We start from the raw sequence: 16,329 nt of genomic DNA, 5'->3' as shown, positions 1-16,329 counted from the left end.
AATGTCAGTCTCAGTGTATTTGATAAACAGGTTCCGTGAGTTATAGTGCATGTGTAAAGTTATCATATAACTCTGACTGTTGGTGCAACAGACATTTCACCTGCAATGCTTTCCTGTTTGAATGGAAGAGAGGAGCACTTGGAGGGAGGGAGGAGGAAAAAAATAATCTTGAACTAGAGAAAGCCTCCATGTCCAAACTGGAGAGCAAGATGACAGCGACTCAGTGTAACCTCTTTGGTTCTATCACCCTTCAGTCATTCCAGCCTCAGCAGACTTTGCCAGAATTTTCCTGATTTAAACCTGAGTAAAACCGAGAAGATACATTCTTGTAGTCAGGAAAGGCACGGTGAAGGGGGGGGGAGGGGGAGGAGGAGGGACACCCCCCCCAGCACAGCATGGTTGAACACATCAGGCTTTTACTAGTCTGTCCAGCTGCCACCAGTCCAACAGTACACGTAGTGGGAGTTGTTCCTCGGTGGCAAAGAGATGGTTTACACAAGGATGCATGCCTGGATTTTGTACTTGTGACATTGTTAGCATTGATTAAAAAAAAAAAAAAAAAAAAAAGGAGAGGCAGACATGAACAAATCCTGCTGCTGCAGTCTCTGTCTTGAGCAGCTCTTTACCATGTGGGTAGGGAGGGAGTCATTGGGTGGAGGTAGAGCCCGGTTCAGCCTGGGTGGAACACATCCCTTTGCACCTATTGGCTAATTGTTCCAGGCACAAGTAACATTATTTTCACTCAGACTCATATTTCTTGCCCTGTTTTTTTTCCTAAGATTTTAAACTCCTCCTAGGAGGCTGATGAAGGGCTGAAAAAGCAGCCAATAGCAATACTGCTATTATTTCTAGCAGGTGAGCTCACCCAACTGCAGAATTTGTACCAGCCACAGACAGCACAAGAACACATTGGTGCCATCAGTCTTCCCAGAACCGTTGGAGCAGCACAGAGTGCAGTAATGGGCTTCACTGGAGCCACAGCCACATCACACCCCAGACTTGCAAGGTGCTGTGTCAATATGCCAACTCCCTGAGAGCTGTCCTGCTGATGAAGAGAGGACAAGATTCCCAGACAGAGTAAGTTGGTCTGTCCCAGTTAAACATACAGAGCTGGGCCAGTTTATTCAGGCTGAAGATCTGGCCCAGAATTAAATAAGGACAGTTATCGGGCTAATTAAAGAGGAAGGGAATGGACTACAGATAACTTCTGCAGATAATCACCTTCATCGATGCTTCATGCCAGAATGATTAGAAACCCATGCAATATCATGTTAGTATGTGAAAAGGACAAGGATCGTCACAGACATAATCATCCATGTAGTATTCTCTCTTGTTAAAAAACAAACAAACAAACAACAACAAACAGATCTTCTTTCCAGCATGAAAAGTAGGGAAGAAGATTCTGCTGGATCATAACTCCAGTCATGATTTTAGAGTTGACTTTAGCCCTGGCCCACATGTGGTATATACAAAACTATTCAATACTAGATCACAAAGAGCAGAACTACAGGGAGGCTGAAATACTTCAGTTGGTGACTGATTTAAAGCATCTTTATTAAAGGCTGGTTATTCACCCAGCGTTGATGCCTGGCCCACCTGGGTAATTCCTCACACAAGAGCTACAGTCAAACTTACCATCATGACAACCCTCAGTGTATCAAAGCTAGTCCAAAGTCTGTGCACACAGTGTTAGCACCAAACTCCAGTTCTGGAGGGACACTACAGAAGATAAAAGAACATTCACACAAGCGGAAGGTTTTTGCAGTTGTGTCACTGATCAGAAAGTTTATACAAATCCAAGGAATTTTTCAGGAAAAAAGTGAGAGAGCAGGTTGGAGGTAACCCCTCACTGATGTCATTAAAAGCTTTCCATGTTGTGAAACAGATGCAGACAGAGTTCCAGTTTCCCATGTCATTGATCATCTCCGAACATACTGTGTGGGTATCCTAACAAAACACTGGATGCTGTTTTTCCCTTCACAGCAATGGAGAACCATGGCACACACTGAGATCCTCAGCTGCTTGATCAATGACACAAGGAATGAATAAGCATGAATAAAGGCATAAAAACTGGGTGTTATTTGTACAAATGAGCAGCAGAGCCCTCACCCAGCACCATGGACACCGGAGCTCTGGTAAAATGCAGCTCATACACTGCCACATTTTTTTATTGCATCTCTGCCACTGCAGGTCCTGCACCCAGAGCCTTTGGGAAGTATTCCTTCACTGTGAACAGAAGTGGTCCCAGGGCTGCAAGCAGCAGAACCTGCACACCAGAGCCAAGTTCCTCAAATAGGACTGCTTTCAAACTCTGCAACATGCTTACTCACAGTAAGCAGTGCTGTACTCAGCCTGATAGTGCAGCAGCTGATTTGTGGTACAAAGTGCTGCACATTGGAAGATGATCATTAGCTGAAGTTGACTTAAAAGCCTGTTTCCTTGATATTGAATAATTGCTACAACTAATGGGAGTTGCAAAAAGCTCCTCTTAGTGCTCTTATCTGATAAACTAAAAGAGAGGTGCTGCAGGCTGACCATGCCTATAAAAACATTGCCCTGAGAGGGGAGTATTCTCTTATCAGCATCTAAATATATGAAAACAACAGTGCAAACAAATCCTATGCTTCTGCTGTGTCCTCGTTCAAGGGATGGACACTTCGGCTTGTCACACAGCATCAGGCTTTGGTGCACAATACCTGCACAGAATGCACATCATACCTCCGTGGTGCGAGTTGCACGCATGTATAAACAGACACCCTCCACCACATACCCAAGTATGTTTTACAAGCCTCTTTGAACATTTCTGACTCAAATCAGCACAAATCAGCTGCTAAGTGTCCAGAGTGGACACTGCTCATATTCTCTCATTTATCAGTCAGTATAGGGCCTTTGCAAAACACAAGCGGGTTCATACTTTCACACGACCTTTGTTCACTTAGAGGTAGATTGCCTTCATCACTCGTATCTTCATCTTCAAAAGGAACTGGTGGGCTCCAGGCAAAGAGTCAAGAATGCTTTCACACATATTTGGGAGCTCTGCTTTACGCAACCTCTACAGCAATCACATTTGCTGGAAGGGATGAATGATACCAAGGCAGTCAGCAAAACACCCACCCTCCCTGTGATGGCAGGTGGCGGTGACTGTACCTGTTCTGACACTGGCATGAAGCAACCATCATTTCCCTGCACACAGTATAGTTACTATGATTAAAAACCTGACAAATTGGGACTAACCTAGAACCTGCACCAGAAAAGTACATGTATCTTTGCCACCTTCCTGCAAACAGAGGAAGTAATCTGAATAGTGCAGATCAGCTCAGCTCCAGTCTGGGCAGCTCTTACCCTGCAAAACTTAGGACAGCTGTGTAGCCAGCGTGAAGTGGACCCTTGTACAGTCCAGCAAGACTCAATATTTTTGTGCTGTGAGCCCAGTTACCACAGCTTTTGCTGTTTTTAATTAGAAGTAATGTTACTAAAGTCCACAGAGGTAGACTTGCATGACTGTGTGGGAAATCAGATGGGTGACAGTGACTTTGTTTATACCAGCAGATAGTTAGCTCTGAAACTCAGACATTCAGTACAACTAATGGAGGGATTAGCACTCAGCAAGAGCCCATGGCATTGCATACACACACCAGAAAAAAAGTCCCCAAAGAACTCAAACAACTAAAACCAACAAAGATGTGGCCCTTCTAAATCCATACTTCTCCCTCTGAAGGCATGGAAAACACTCTTTCCCCCATCCACGTACCCTCTTGTCTAGTGTGCTCCCCTCCCACAGGCAGCAGTGGACCTCTGCTCTTACCTCATCCAGCAGCAGCCTGGCAGGATTGAATCCACCTGCAGCAACCTGCCATGGGGATGCCCAGCACAGGCAGTCCTGCTGCAGAGGTCTTCCCAAGAGGAGCAGAGCGTGTTCCTGCCCCTACTCCATGGGCTGGGATGCTGAGGGGACCTGTTGACTTTGCAGCCATCTGTTTGAAGTGTGGTATTCTTGGTGTACCTGTTTTCTTTTTTACTCAAGCTGAAATTTGGCTGTAGCAGGACTGTAGGTAGGCAAAGCCCTACAGAACTGATACCAAATGAGAGAAGTCCTGCTGAAGATGGAGTCTGAGGTATGAAGATGAAGGAGTACAGAGTGCTGAGAGAGATCTTCCGATGGCAGATAAGTCTTCAGACTTAGCTGAATCTCATCTCAAAGGCCCTCCTCGTCATGATAACAGCAATTAAGAAATCCAAAATTCACCGGGCTGACACATTTCAACATCTCAAAAACCCCCTTCCCAGAGGGAGTAGAGCTCTTCTCTCTTCTGTGATTATAGGATTCACACACCTTTTGCTTTGACACAGATGGGAAAATCAGAGGGTTAAACAGAAAAAGGGAAGAGGAAAGTTCCCACTTTTCAGTCATTTAAGGATTAATGAGAAAATGAAGGCCTTCGCTTCCTATTTGTTTGTTTGTTTTAACCTATGAGGCAGCTGCAGACTTTTTTTTGGCACAGGAGACCCAGAGGTGGAGGCATGGTGCTTAGGAGGCAGCAGGTGTGAGCAGTTTGGGCAGCACAGCACAGGTGAAGGAAGATACACAGCTTCTACTCGTAACAGTGCCCTGCCCAGAGGATTGAGGCTAGGATGCTCATCCTATGAGCAGAAGTAAAACCAGGCTTTTTTGTTTTTTTTTTTTTTTTGAACTTGCTTAAAATTTCAGCAAACCTGTGAAATGTAACCCCTTTGAGCCTTTTTTCCTCCATCAGAAGGATGTGCCCACAACTACTCAGTTTCCTCCACCTGCCCACAGTAGTGTGGCACTGCATGAGCAGCTGCCGACACAGAACCAGGAGGGAGAGCAGAGCCTATCTTGCAGAAGGGAAGGGAGGGTTCAGGAGGAATCCAAGAACAGACCTGTGTGCACAAAGGGAGTCGAGGCTCCTTTCCTGCGCTGTTAAAAAACGTGGCACAAAACCCACCTGGAGTCCTTCCTGTTTCTCTGAGGTCCTCTCCCTGCCCTGGCTTCTCTCCGGCCCCTCCTGACTCAGACCTCCAGTGCCGAGTTAAAACAGTTTGTGTTCCATCTCTGAACCTTTATTACTATGGAATATCCAAAACGACAAAACCAACAACACAGTTACAAAAGGAGTTCACAGAGAAATGTGAAGCAGCCTGTGTTTGAAATGCTCTGTGTCACTGTACTGAGTGAAAAACAAAACAATGCATATTTATACACATAAAATATAAAAGGAATGATACATTAGAAATGTATAAATGAGGGCTGCGGAGGCCTAGGTGGTATTTACAGAGAGATGGTGATGGAGGGCATAGAAGCAGGCAATGTCCGTTTAACAGTGAGTTTTAAACATATCTATGAAAGTCTCTGCGGACAGAGAAGCTCAGAGCCAGGCTCAGCTCTACTGGAAATGGTTGGAGGCTTCTGTGGGACTGACAGGCTGGGAGAAGGCCAGAGCCCACAGCTGGATCGGCCATGGGCTGAGGCAGATGGCGAGCTGAGACCATCCTCACTGCTGCCCAGAGCCAGGAGCCACGTTAGTGCAGCTGCACCTTCACAGCTTGGAAACAGAAGGTCAGGGCTGCCTCCAGAAGAGAATAAAATATAATAATAATAATAAACTCAATAGAGAGAAGTTCTGTGTTCACTTCGGTAACAGATCTTCCAGGCTGTCTCTGGCCCAGCACTGTGAGGCCCCACCCTGCTGGCAGTTTTCAAGTAGAGGCAATGCGGTGGGATGGTGGGCTGAGCTCTCTTGGGTCAAATGTGCTGGCTGGTAGAGAAGTCCCAGTAAGTGCTGGCTGCAGCTCCTTATAGCTCCTTGAGGATGACCTGGATCTTGTCCTCCGCTTCCACCATGTCCAGGAGAAAGGCCATGTGGTTGCTGTAGTGCTGGATGATGTTGTTGTCCATGTTGACCAGGATCCTACAGGATGGGGAGAGCAGCCAGGTCAGACACAGTGTGTTGCAAGGCTTGAGGTGCAGCTTAACCTGGAGGGTTTGACAGCACCACATGCTCTGGGTCCCCGCTCATAACTGCACCACAAAGCCTCATGGCACAGGGCAGCCCTCTCCAGGCAGATTTCATGTTAAAAATGGCCCATGCTGTTCCATTACTGATCAGTTCTGTGTTACCACAACATGGAGGAGAAACTTCTGCATCTCCCCTCCATACCTTGCAGCTGCCTACAAGCTTCACTTTAGCTCTGGGAACAAATAGGTCCTGTGGGGGAACAGGTGACACCAGATGAGCTGGAAGATCCCATCCAGGGAGCTTTAGGACCGTCTCATCTCATGAAACCAGAAACTGAATGAAGAAGCAGAGCTCTGGACCAATCCTTAGCTTCCCCTGGCCTCTGCTCCCCAGTGTTTTTATGTGGAGCACCACTCTGCGTGTTGTGCTAGTGAGAATGTAGAGCTGCATAATGCAGGACCTGTCATCGGCCTTTGTTTTCTACCAGTCTCTCCCCACGCTCAAAACTGGGATCAGGGCCAGTAACAACAATGAGTTCATTTCCCAGGCTGGTGCTTGCAAAAGCCTGACTGTATATCACTTGCTCTGCAAGAAGGACTCTGGATTTAGCTTTATGGAAATAACTTGGGAATTTATGAGCCCTTCTCTTTCCAACAGCTGGAGGAAGAACTTGCTGCCAGAGAGGCGATAGTCCAGGAGTTGTACTTCAGTCCAGAAAACATCTCTTAAAGTAGCACCTGGCCCTACATCAAGACTGCTGCCTTCCACAGAGGATTCAGCAGCTGATCCTCTGCTCATGCTGCCTACACCACTCAGCCACCTGTGTGGTCCATACTGACTAGTCAGTAATAAAGATCACAGTGTAATCACTTGAGAAACCATTTACTGCAAACCTCTGTCCACGCCCTGAGGAGCTGTGCCAGTCCCCCAGTAACACCTGACAAGTGTCCGTAGTGGGACCTGCAGTGCTGCACTTGGGCTGCATGAGAGCCCTGTGTGCACAGGAGAGTCTGATCTACCTCCCAAAGTCAGAGGGGAGTTTCCTGCTGACCTCCTTGGTCTGGGGATGGGATGGGGAAGCTGGGAACAGGCACTCCTCTTTTAGAGCTTCCCAGTTCTCTAGTGAGGCTTTTACTTAGTGGGTAAGATCTCCCTCTGGGACAGGGACATTCAGGTGTTTGGCTCAAAGAGGCAAAGATTTATACATCTCTGATGACAGTAAGATAAGTACTCTAAATCCTCCACCTTTCAGACTGAGACATTAGGGGTCACCCATTAAACTCCCCAAACATTCCTCCTTCGTCCATCTGCCTTTCCTTGGGTGCCTTTACACTCCATACAAATATAATACAAACAACCACTATCCCAGATCTTTAAAGCCCCCAAAGATCTGAGTTTTATATGTTCCAAATAGTGCAGACCTCACATGGCTTTCCTTTTTATTATCTTGTTAAAATGCTATTTCAGTCTATGGCAGGGTACTAGAGAGAACGGGGTAGCACAAAAGCAGATGAGAGATTTGCTTACCCTCTTTTGCATTTTTTGTAGACTTTATAAATGCTTTCTTCAGGCAGCCCATATTTTTCTGAAATCTGCAAGAGAAAACGCAGCAATTCTTGGTACTTGTAAAATAAAATTCCTATGATAAACATCAAATATAACACTGAGCCAAAGGTATTCAGCAGCAAAGGATTCCCCCTCCTTTTTACTGAAGAAAAAAAGGCTGAAGCAATGGTTTGAACAGGACAGTTTGAGCAAATGGTTCTGTCTGGTGTTAGGCTGATGGGAGCCATGTAGCTTTCTCCCAAGTGTTTTCAGTAGCAGCTTTGTACCATCTGTAGTGAGGTAATGAGGGAGGGAAAAGATGGCAAAGAATCTTCTGAATCCTCTGACTGGTCTGTGCTGACATTTTTCAGACTCTGTTTTTAAAAGTTTGTAAAAACCAACAAAGCCTGAAGTGCAGTTGTAAAGCTATCCCCAGCCCAGGATTTTGTTTGTTTTCTTACTAGTAAGCCCCAGAGAGAGGCAGGTTATCAGGGACGCTGCTGACGGTCATCACAGAAATACAGCTGTGTGCTCCCCAAACACTGCACAGGGAATTCCAGCACAAGGCCAGGGCTGCCTTCACACTGCACATACGTGCCCAGCATGGGAAGGGAGCTTTACAATAGAATTTGCTGTCACAAGATGACACTTACATGATGCTCTGAACAGAACACAGAATCATAGAATCCGTGAGTTGGAGGGGATCCTTAGAGGCCATCTGGTCCCACTCCCTGCAATGAACAGGGACACCCACAGCTCCACCAGTGCTCAGGGCCCCATCCATCTTGCCATATGAAGTGTTCTTCCCCTCTGTGGCACACCACATAACAAGCATTTGTGGGTGGACTTCACCTATCCTCACATTTTCCATTTCCATTCTCAAAAGAAAGCAAACACGAGATAAACAGCTTTATATCCACTTTCCTATATGCCATGTGCCACAACCCTATGATCTGTGATTCGTTCATATGCCACTGTTTTCGGGAAACACTCACAGCCATTCTGAGGCCCTGGAGATCCGGTGTCTTCAACATGAGAGCATCAAACACTTCCTCTGATTCCCTCCGCACGTACAACAGCACTGAAATGGATAAAGCATAGCACTGAGTCAGGGCTCTTCACAGAGCAATGTGGCCTCACATGCTTCAAGATCCAGAGCTACTTTAGTGCAAAGAAACATCACATCCAAGAAGAGTTCCCACCCCAAGGCGTACCTCTCTGAGGATCTTCTTCCTTGGTTTGCTTCGGAGGTACTGGGTCAAACTCATCTGTGAATGAGGTCCCACTTCGCTTTAGGGGCAGCCTGAGAGAGAAGAACACAGTGCTCTCAAGAGGACAGAACAATACAGCAGCAAACAAAACAATGGCTGCAGTTCAGCTTTTGATTGAACAACTGATTATCCCAGCAAACACCCAGCAATTAAATATCGGTTCTGTAATTACAGCCACAGAGTACCTCCGGATCTGCAGCTTCCTGCCTAACACATACAGGGATGTCAGTGAATGTGGGCAGTGGCTTTTTACCATGCAATTAAAAAAGCATTTTCTGCCTCAGTGTCCTCATCGCTCTGTCGGAATCACCAGACAGTGGATCAAGCCAAGGGGTAAATCCCTGCTTCTCCCCACACTAAGCTCATTACAAGTGTGATTTCTCCGTCCTTCCAGCTTCTTTTATAGCAGTGAAAGGGTGATGTGAACATTTCAGTGATCATTCTGTGATTTTTTTTTTTTGCTTCTTTTCAAATTTGGTCCCAGTAAGAGAAGTGGCCAGATGCCTGGTGGAGAGGCTCACTAACAGGGAGGAAAGTGGTGCCCTCTTAGTACCTTCTAAGCCAAACTTTAACACATACTTTGACACACTCAAGGGCTTCAGGGAGACACCATGCTGTTATTTTACATCTACAGGTATGTACTACAGATATCAAACTGCCATAATATACCCAAAGAAATAGAACACCTGATGGATGGAAAATACAGACTGCTGCATTCTTACCTGTTTGCAGAGTTGGGAACAGCAGGAGGAAGAGCCTTGAAACAGAAAGGAAACATCAATCATTTAGTTTATGGTGATGGGAAACAACGAAGCTGGCAGGGAACACAAGGGCACATTCTTAACGTGATCCCCCTTCTCCCAGTCCATCCATTTTTCCTTGAGAACACAATTAAACTCTATGGGAATCTTGGATTAAATGAAAGCCGACATAAAGAACTCTCTAGACTCCCCTCCTCTGCCTAGAAGAGACCTGAACACATATCTGACTACACCAAAAAGCAGCTCAAATCCCATAACCTGCTTGGGATTGAGGACCAACTGTTCCTCAGCGAGGTCTTTGGTTGCACGCTACATTCTTCCAGTACCTGTTTTTGCTGTGATGCATCAGTACAGCAGCCACTACAGTGCTGTCACAGGTGGCTTTTCTCAGTTCTTTTGACAAACCGAAACAGCTGTTTCATGAGGAAATGGTGATGAGCTCTGGAGGAGGCTGTGTCTAGGATGTCTCAGGCTCAAGTGCAGATAGAAGGGCAGAGGAGCAGTGAGAGATGCCTCCTGCACAGGGACAGATGTGGCTGTATTTTTCTACAGTTTACTTTCTGCCAATATTTCTCCCACCACTCTCATCCTCTGTGGCTCCAGATGAGGTGTGTAAACCACAGGACTATCAGCAAGGAACATGGAAAGGTCATCCTGTCCATCACTGCTGCATGGCATCTAGGCCACTCCTGACAGCTGCATCTTCAAGTTCACCATATTTCCACAGAGGAGCTGTGGTTTGGTTTTCTTTTTTTACATAACACAAGTTATGCTGGGGGGTCTGATCAGATTGGAAATGATGGGGGTGATGAGAGCAACAGGTTGGCTGTTCTGTAAAGGGACTTACCGTGCCACATCTCTGCTGGTTTGAAAAATGGAGGTTGGGGATGAACAGGACTGGCTGGGTTTCAAGGTCAGTCTCTGGCCTCAGGAACGTGATCTCATTCCCTCTGAAGCCAGAGAGCAAACAGCCTTTCAGACCTACAGATGGAAAGTGCAGTTCACTTCAGTCCAGGCATTTAAGAGGTGACTACATGCAGAGTGGGGGAAGTGCCTGCCCAACATCTCCCAACAGAAATATTAGAAAATGGATGGATCCCAAAAGACCCAGGTCTTCTGGGCCTGCTTACTACCATCTCCTTCAGGACTGCCCAATCTCACAGCAATACAAAAGGGTTGGTTAGTATCAATAATGGGCTTTGAGAGTCTCGGCAGGAGGAGACCTGACTGACAATCTGTTTCTGAATGGGGCTGATTTCATCAGGCATAGCAATACTGAGGGCTAGATCTCGTGGAAGTTAACAGACAGGCTACCATGGATCAGGTGACAAACAGTGCACTAACCATTATTATTGGAGTCCAGGCATTTTCCTTTCCTTCTGAACTGTTTCCGTTCATCATCCCTCATTTTCCTCTCTGCTCCCTGGGGGAAACATGAGGCAAAAATCAGGGCGCTGATAGCTTTAACGTAACGTTGGCAGTAGAGGCTTTACTGACAAGAACATGAAGGTGAATCACAGAATGGCTGAGGCTGGAGGGGACCTCAAAGCCCATCCAGTTCCAAGCCCTTCCATGGGCTGGGTGCCCCCACCAACTCAGGTTGCCCAGGGCTCCATCCCACCTGGCCTTGGGCACCTCCAGGGATGTGGGCACCCACAGGTCTGGGCAGCAGTGCCAGTGCCACCCTAAAGGCAGCCTTTATTAAAAATGGTCATTTCAGAGACCTCCTAAAGGCCATCCAGAAAAAAGGAGAGAACTGAACTTTCTCATATTTGTAATTATTAAAAAAGAAAAATAAATCTTTTTAGAAACAAAAAGTGTGGACAAAAATAGCTGTGAGAAACATTTCCGTGGTAGGATGTATGAAGCTGGGGAAGAACCTCAGAGGAGATTCTCATCTCTTCTACTATTTAAAAACTTGTCAGAATTGGAGAATTAATTACAAGATTCAATCCCATGTAGGCCTGAAATGGAGAAAACTTTCCTAGGGCTCTGTTCTATAAAGGTCTTGGTGGTGCTGACACATCCTGGCTGCCCTGTCTTGCTCAACCAAGTGTGCTGAGCCATCAGTGCCCTTCCACACTGCCTGCCGCACTGTTTGGCCTCTCACGACATCTCTGCTTCACCTCCTGGAGTTTAATGTTTCTCTCAGCCAAGCTGGCAGAAGAGCAGTGTTGTACCTTATCACAGAATATCTTGATCTGGCAGACAGCACGGTGCACCAGATGGTTGGTCCCATTGCCATAGTCATAAGTGTCAATCTGGAGGTTCAGCGGGACCCCTTTCACTCCTTTCTGAGAAGAGAAGTCGGTGCTCAGGCAATTCACCCCAATAAACACCTGCAAATAGGAACAGAAATGGCTTGTTGGCACTGAAAACAAGTTTTATGGAATAAAAGGAGCTCACAAGACAAACCTCACCATTCCCGGCCTTGGTTGTACATGTAGGTTATGGTTCCCCACCTGAGCACGGCTGTGGGTTGTTTCTAACTACATTCTCCCCCAGCACCCACAGCAGCTCTCCAGGAGAAGGAGTTTTGCACAAACAGCTCATAAATCCCCAGTTGTCTCCTGCTCTCTGTTAACACTTGGGTCATCCACTCCCATCAGTTTAGGGAATCACAGAATCATAAAATCCTTAGAGTTGGAAGGGACCTCTGAAGGCCACCGAGTCCAACTGCCGTGCAATGCACAGGGATACCACAGCTAGATCAGGTTGCCCAGGGCCTTATCCAGCCTTGCCTTGAGAGTCTTCAGGAATGGGGCATTAACCACATCACTAGGCAACCTGTCCCAGTGCCTCACCACTCTCACTGTAAGATTTTTTCCTTATATCTAACCTAAATGTACCCTCTTTGAGCTTAAAGCCATTTCCCTCTTGTTCTGTCAGCACAGATCCTCCTAAAGAGTCTGTCCCCTTCTTTCAGACCAGAAGCAAATTTCAGACCAGAAGCAAACTCTGGTGGGGAACATTCTTGCTGATATATCTGCTCTTTCAGCTGAACAAGTGACCTTCAGACAGCAATGCCCTGGAGGAAGAGAGGAGGTCTAGGCTTCATCTTTCAAGAATCAGAAATCACTGTTGTTAGCTAAACAAATATTCCTCCCCTGCTGGTCTCCCTGGTCACTAGTATGGAGCCAGATACCTCTAAGTGGGAACTTATGAAGAAAAGCTGTATGCAGGTAATCCGCATTATATCTCCAAATTACCAACTCATTTGCATGACCCTGACATTTCCACTGGACTCCCTAGGAACAGATTTGCAGCTGAAGCTCACACAGCTCCCTCCACAGGGCTTTGGCTGAGGATTTCAGCCTTGAAATCTAGCGTCAGACCTGCTCAACATCTACAGACAGAAAAGAAACCACTTCTCTGTGAAGTTCAGTTGCAAGAAAAGACGTAACAGGTGCCCCTGAGGACCCAGACACTGGACACCCTCACACTGTGGCTCCCAGAGCAACTCTCTGAAGTCTCACCCCTACTAGCCCCAGGCCAGTGCTTGTACAGAGTTTCTGCTGAGAGTTAAATCCAGTTTTGCTGAGGTGCCCCTGAGGGCTTGCCACATACCTGACATATTTCCATTTCTGACAACTTTACCTTGAAGACATTTGTTAACCTCTTGGGTTGTAAAAGACGAAGGTCGCCTTTGGGCTAAAAGAAGGGCTTAATGGGATTCCAAAGCAAACCAGAGTTTTCCCAAGCAACCAGTTTCAGGGAGACAGAATTTATGCCTTTTTTTTTTTTTTTTTTTTTTTTTCCCTTAGCTCTTTCATCTTTTTTTTATATGCTTCTTTCAATCTGCACTGGAAAGCAAAGCATTAAGAGACAAAGAGATGCAGAAGAGACAGCAGAGCTCCTTCTCTTTGTAGGAAAGATGTTGACATAAGCTTTGCAGATTTTAAGGTCAAAAGGGTTCTTTTGACCTTACACACTACTCAGAAAACTCAGAACCTGACATCACACAACTCACAAAAGGGTGGTCAGTCACTTCTGCACCAAAACTCTGCCTTGAAAGAGCTCCCTGAACTTTGTTCCCTGAGCTGCAATTTATTTGAATAGGCTTCACCCACATGTGAGCAGAGCCCTGATCAGTGCCTGCTGCAAAGCTTTCTTCAAGAGTTATCCATCAGCACTAAGAAAACATCTCTGAGCCAGTCTCAGGTGTAGCCAGAATGTTTATTAGCTAATGGCAATGCTTAAACACACAGAGGAGCACTGTGTCCTTCCCTGCTGTCCTAGCAGACAAACACAACCTGGGGCCACTGGAATAGCATTGTTTGGGTTTGAAACTTTCTCTGTCTTTCAGTTGAGAACCAGAGAGTGGACAGACATGGCTGTGCTGTTAGAGAGGCCTAGAGCTTCCCATTTCACCTCCATAAGCAGATTGTACCTTTGCTTCTTCATGGATGTTCCACACAAAGGACAGCGCGTTGTAGGCCAACTCCTCGATGTTCTGAACTGTGTTGAAGTTTTCTTTACAGTCAGCTGAAACGCAATGAAGAAGCAGCTTATACTCTGCCTGCAGAACTGTTCACATTCCCTGGGCTTTCCAATCCCTGAAAGTCTTCCTCTCACTGGCTGACCACTGCTTAAACTTTAGAATGCATCTGTAAGGCCAGAAACGACCCAATGTCCTAGCTGGCAACTGCTGTACGTGCAGTGGTTTTATACAAAGTCAATGTACATTGGCTCTAAATTCAAACAACCACGTGTCCTGCTCTGAGCCATGACATGCTCAGCAAGGTGCTACCCCTAACCCTACCCTTAGCCTTTGGCCCAGCACAATGAGCTATAAGCCCTGTGTGCTAGCAGTGGAGAAGGACAAGCACTACCAAAGCCTTCCCTAACTCAGATTCCTAGATTCCAAGAGGCCATAGGTCACATCTTTAAGAGCCAAAAGAGTTCAGCAGTTTCTGCTCCTCACACTGAGTGTCTTCTTTGATCTATTTTGGGCTCCTCCCGCATATCCCAACACTTGGCAAGCAACATCTTAAATCCTGGAGGACCACTCATCAGACAGAAAAGATCTGAAGCCAACAGATCAGCCCACTCCCATCTGCTTCCCCCCAGGCCAGAGTTTTGAGTTGCAGCAGTGTTACTGTGCATTGGAAATGCAGTACAGTGATGCTAGAAGCTGTCAACCCAACCCAGTCATCACAGCCATGCTCATACCGACGTCAATGACTCGCTGCTTGGCTGTGGGCTGGCGAGAATGCCAGTGCTTCCAGAACTTGAGCTGCTCTGTTGGGATCTTCTCGTTGTCAAAAACAATCATCACAACACTCTGTAACACAGTGAGAATATCCCATATTAGTACACAGAGCAGGCTCGTGCTAGGTGCCCTCACTGCCCTTTCCATCTGGTGCACCCATGCATGGGGCAAGGGCAAGGGCAGCTTAATGTCATTGTTAATGTTGCATTTCTGGGGAAACTAAGGCAGGCAGGGAAGGGACTTGACCATGATCATGCAGATATGCAGCCACAGAGCTAGAAGCAGAACCAAGGTGCCCTATATGTCCCCTACTTGTATTGTCCATGTGTTTCCACTGACACCAAGGCATCCTGCACTGGGGAGTTGTTAACAGTGCTGCAGTAAGTATTAGGCTGTGACATTCTAGAAGGTCTTTCTCAAGACTTTCTCAGTTTCAGGAATCCTGTAAGCTTTGAGTTGTCCAAAGTCTACCTCCTAGATATAGCTCAGGGTTGGAGGACTACGTTTCTTTGGTGGAAGCTCAAGCTCACCCACAGCCTTGGGGGTGACTGAGGCCTGGCCACACACACCAGAAGCAAAACAGAGTACTTCCCTCCAGCTCTGGTCTTCCTACCAGGCCTCTCAGCCAACCAACAGCTGGGGAGGCATTTTGTGCATCCCAAACTTGACTGCAAAAGGTTTCAGCTGGCAGGTTACATGAAGGCTGTTGCTGTGCATCAGAGGATTAGCTTGCTATGAGTGAATCCATCCCATTCATTGCTTTAAGTCAACATGAGCCACAAAGCCATTACTCTTCATGTTCAGCTGCTTTCCCAGGCCAGTACAATTGCTGGATGTCTGATTATAGCACGTGTCAGAAAAATTGTCAGCTTGTCTCTTACCTTCACTTTATTTGAAGACAAGTGTAAACATTTGCTGTCTCCAGCTGCCCGCAGCGTGATGGGGTAGAACTGTCCTTTGTTGAGGTAGGCCATGGGAGAGTCCCCAGATTTTATGTGAATGGCTTTGGGTGACCCCAGAGTGTATTCAAAGTCACTTGTATCGAACAAAGAGAGAATGATGAATAAGTACATGCTGCTGTTTCACTTCAAAAGCAAAACAAGGTATGCCTCCATCCTTACAGGTGACAGACACTGCACACACAGAAGTTTCCGCCCTATTCCCATCTCACATCAAATCATAGAGTCCATAGAATTGGAAGAGACCTTTAAAGGTCACCTAGTCCAACTCCTTTGCCATGAGCACATGAACATTCCCCTACAGCTGTGGCCAAGGACCTTGCAGCACAGCACACACTGATCCTCCCAACACACCAAGGAACAGCACTTCTCCAATAGCCACATTTTACCCTTTGTTATTGTTTATGGCTTCAAAAAAAAGAAAAATACCATACATTGCTTTGATCCATCTTTTTGTGTAGATGGCTACAGAAACAGTGCACAGACAAAAGCCTGAACCCAAACAAACCAAAACAGGCACTTCCAGTGGGACTTTCAAAACATCCTAAACTCAGATTCCTGTCTCCAAATTCAAACCCATAAATGGATAACCCAGGAGAACTG

General features: G+C 46.4%; 2 protein-coding genes across 14 annotated transcripts in view; one reads left to right on the top strand and one right to left on the bottom strand.

The window, feature by feature from the left end:
* IFNLR1 (interferon lambda receptor 1) overlaps positions 1–16,329 on the top strand; it is a 70,402-nt gene that overhangs the window by 9,924 nt on the left and 44,149 nt on the right. The window lies entirely within an intron of this gene.
* The window catches only part of GRHL3 (grainyhead like transcription factor 3), a 119,102-nt gene continuing 107,833 nt past the window's right edge, over positions 5,061–16,329 (bottom strand). For 12 of the 13 annotated variants that reach the window (XM_046903613.1, XM_004947905.5, XM_004947906.5 and 9 more), the window contains 11 exons: positions 15,649–15,802; positions 14,728–14,839; positions 13,946–14,040; positions 11,736–11,894; positions 10,900–10,978; positions 10,403–10,536; positions 9,517–9,551; positions 8,738–8,826; positions 8,519–8,604; positions 7,506–7,570; positions 5,061–5,930 (listed from right to left, as the gene is read on the bottom strand). In XM_046903613.1, coding sequence (XP_046759569.1) covers positions 5,816–5,930; positions 7,506–7,570; positions 8,519–8,604; positions 8,738–8,826; positions 9,517–9,551; positions 10,403–10,536; positions 10,900–10,978; positions 11,736–11,894; positions 13,946–14,040; positions 14,728–14,839; positions 15,649–15,802 — 1,123 coding nt within the window. In that variant the 3' untranslated portion in view covers positions 5,061–5,815. Of the gene's footprint in view, positions 5,931–7,505; positions 7,571–7,592; positions 8,402–8,518; positions 8,605–8,737; positions 8,827–9,516; positions 9,552–10,402; positions 10,537–10,899; positions 10,979–11,735; positions 11,895–13,945; positions 14,041–14,727; positions 14,840–15,648; positions 15,803–16,329 lie in introns of those variants that run through there. The other variant, XM_046903616.1, reaches the window with a different exon arrangement.

This window comes from Gallus gallus, chromosome 23, assembly GCF_016699485.2.
Source record: "Gallus gallus isolate bGalGal1 chromosome 23, bGalGal1.mat.broiler.GRCg7b, whole genome shotgun sequence".
Lineage (NCBI taxonomy): Eukaryota > Metazoa > Chordata > Aves > Galliformes > Phasianidae > Gallus > Gallus gallus.
Note: the sequence above shows the minus strand (reverse complement) of the source record. Positions and strands in the feature narration are given on the sequence as shown.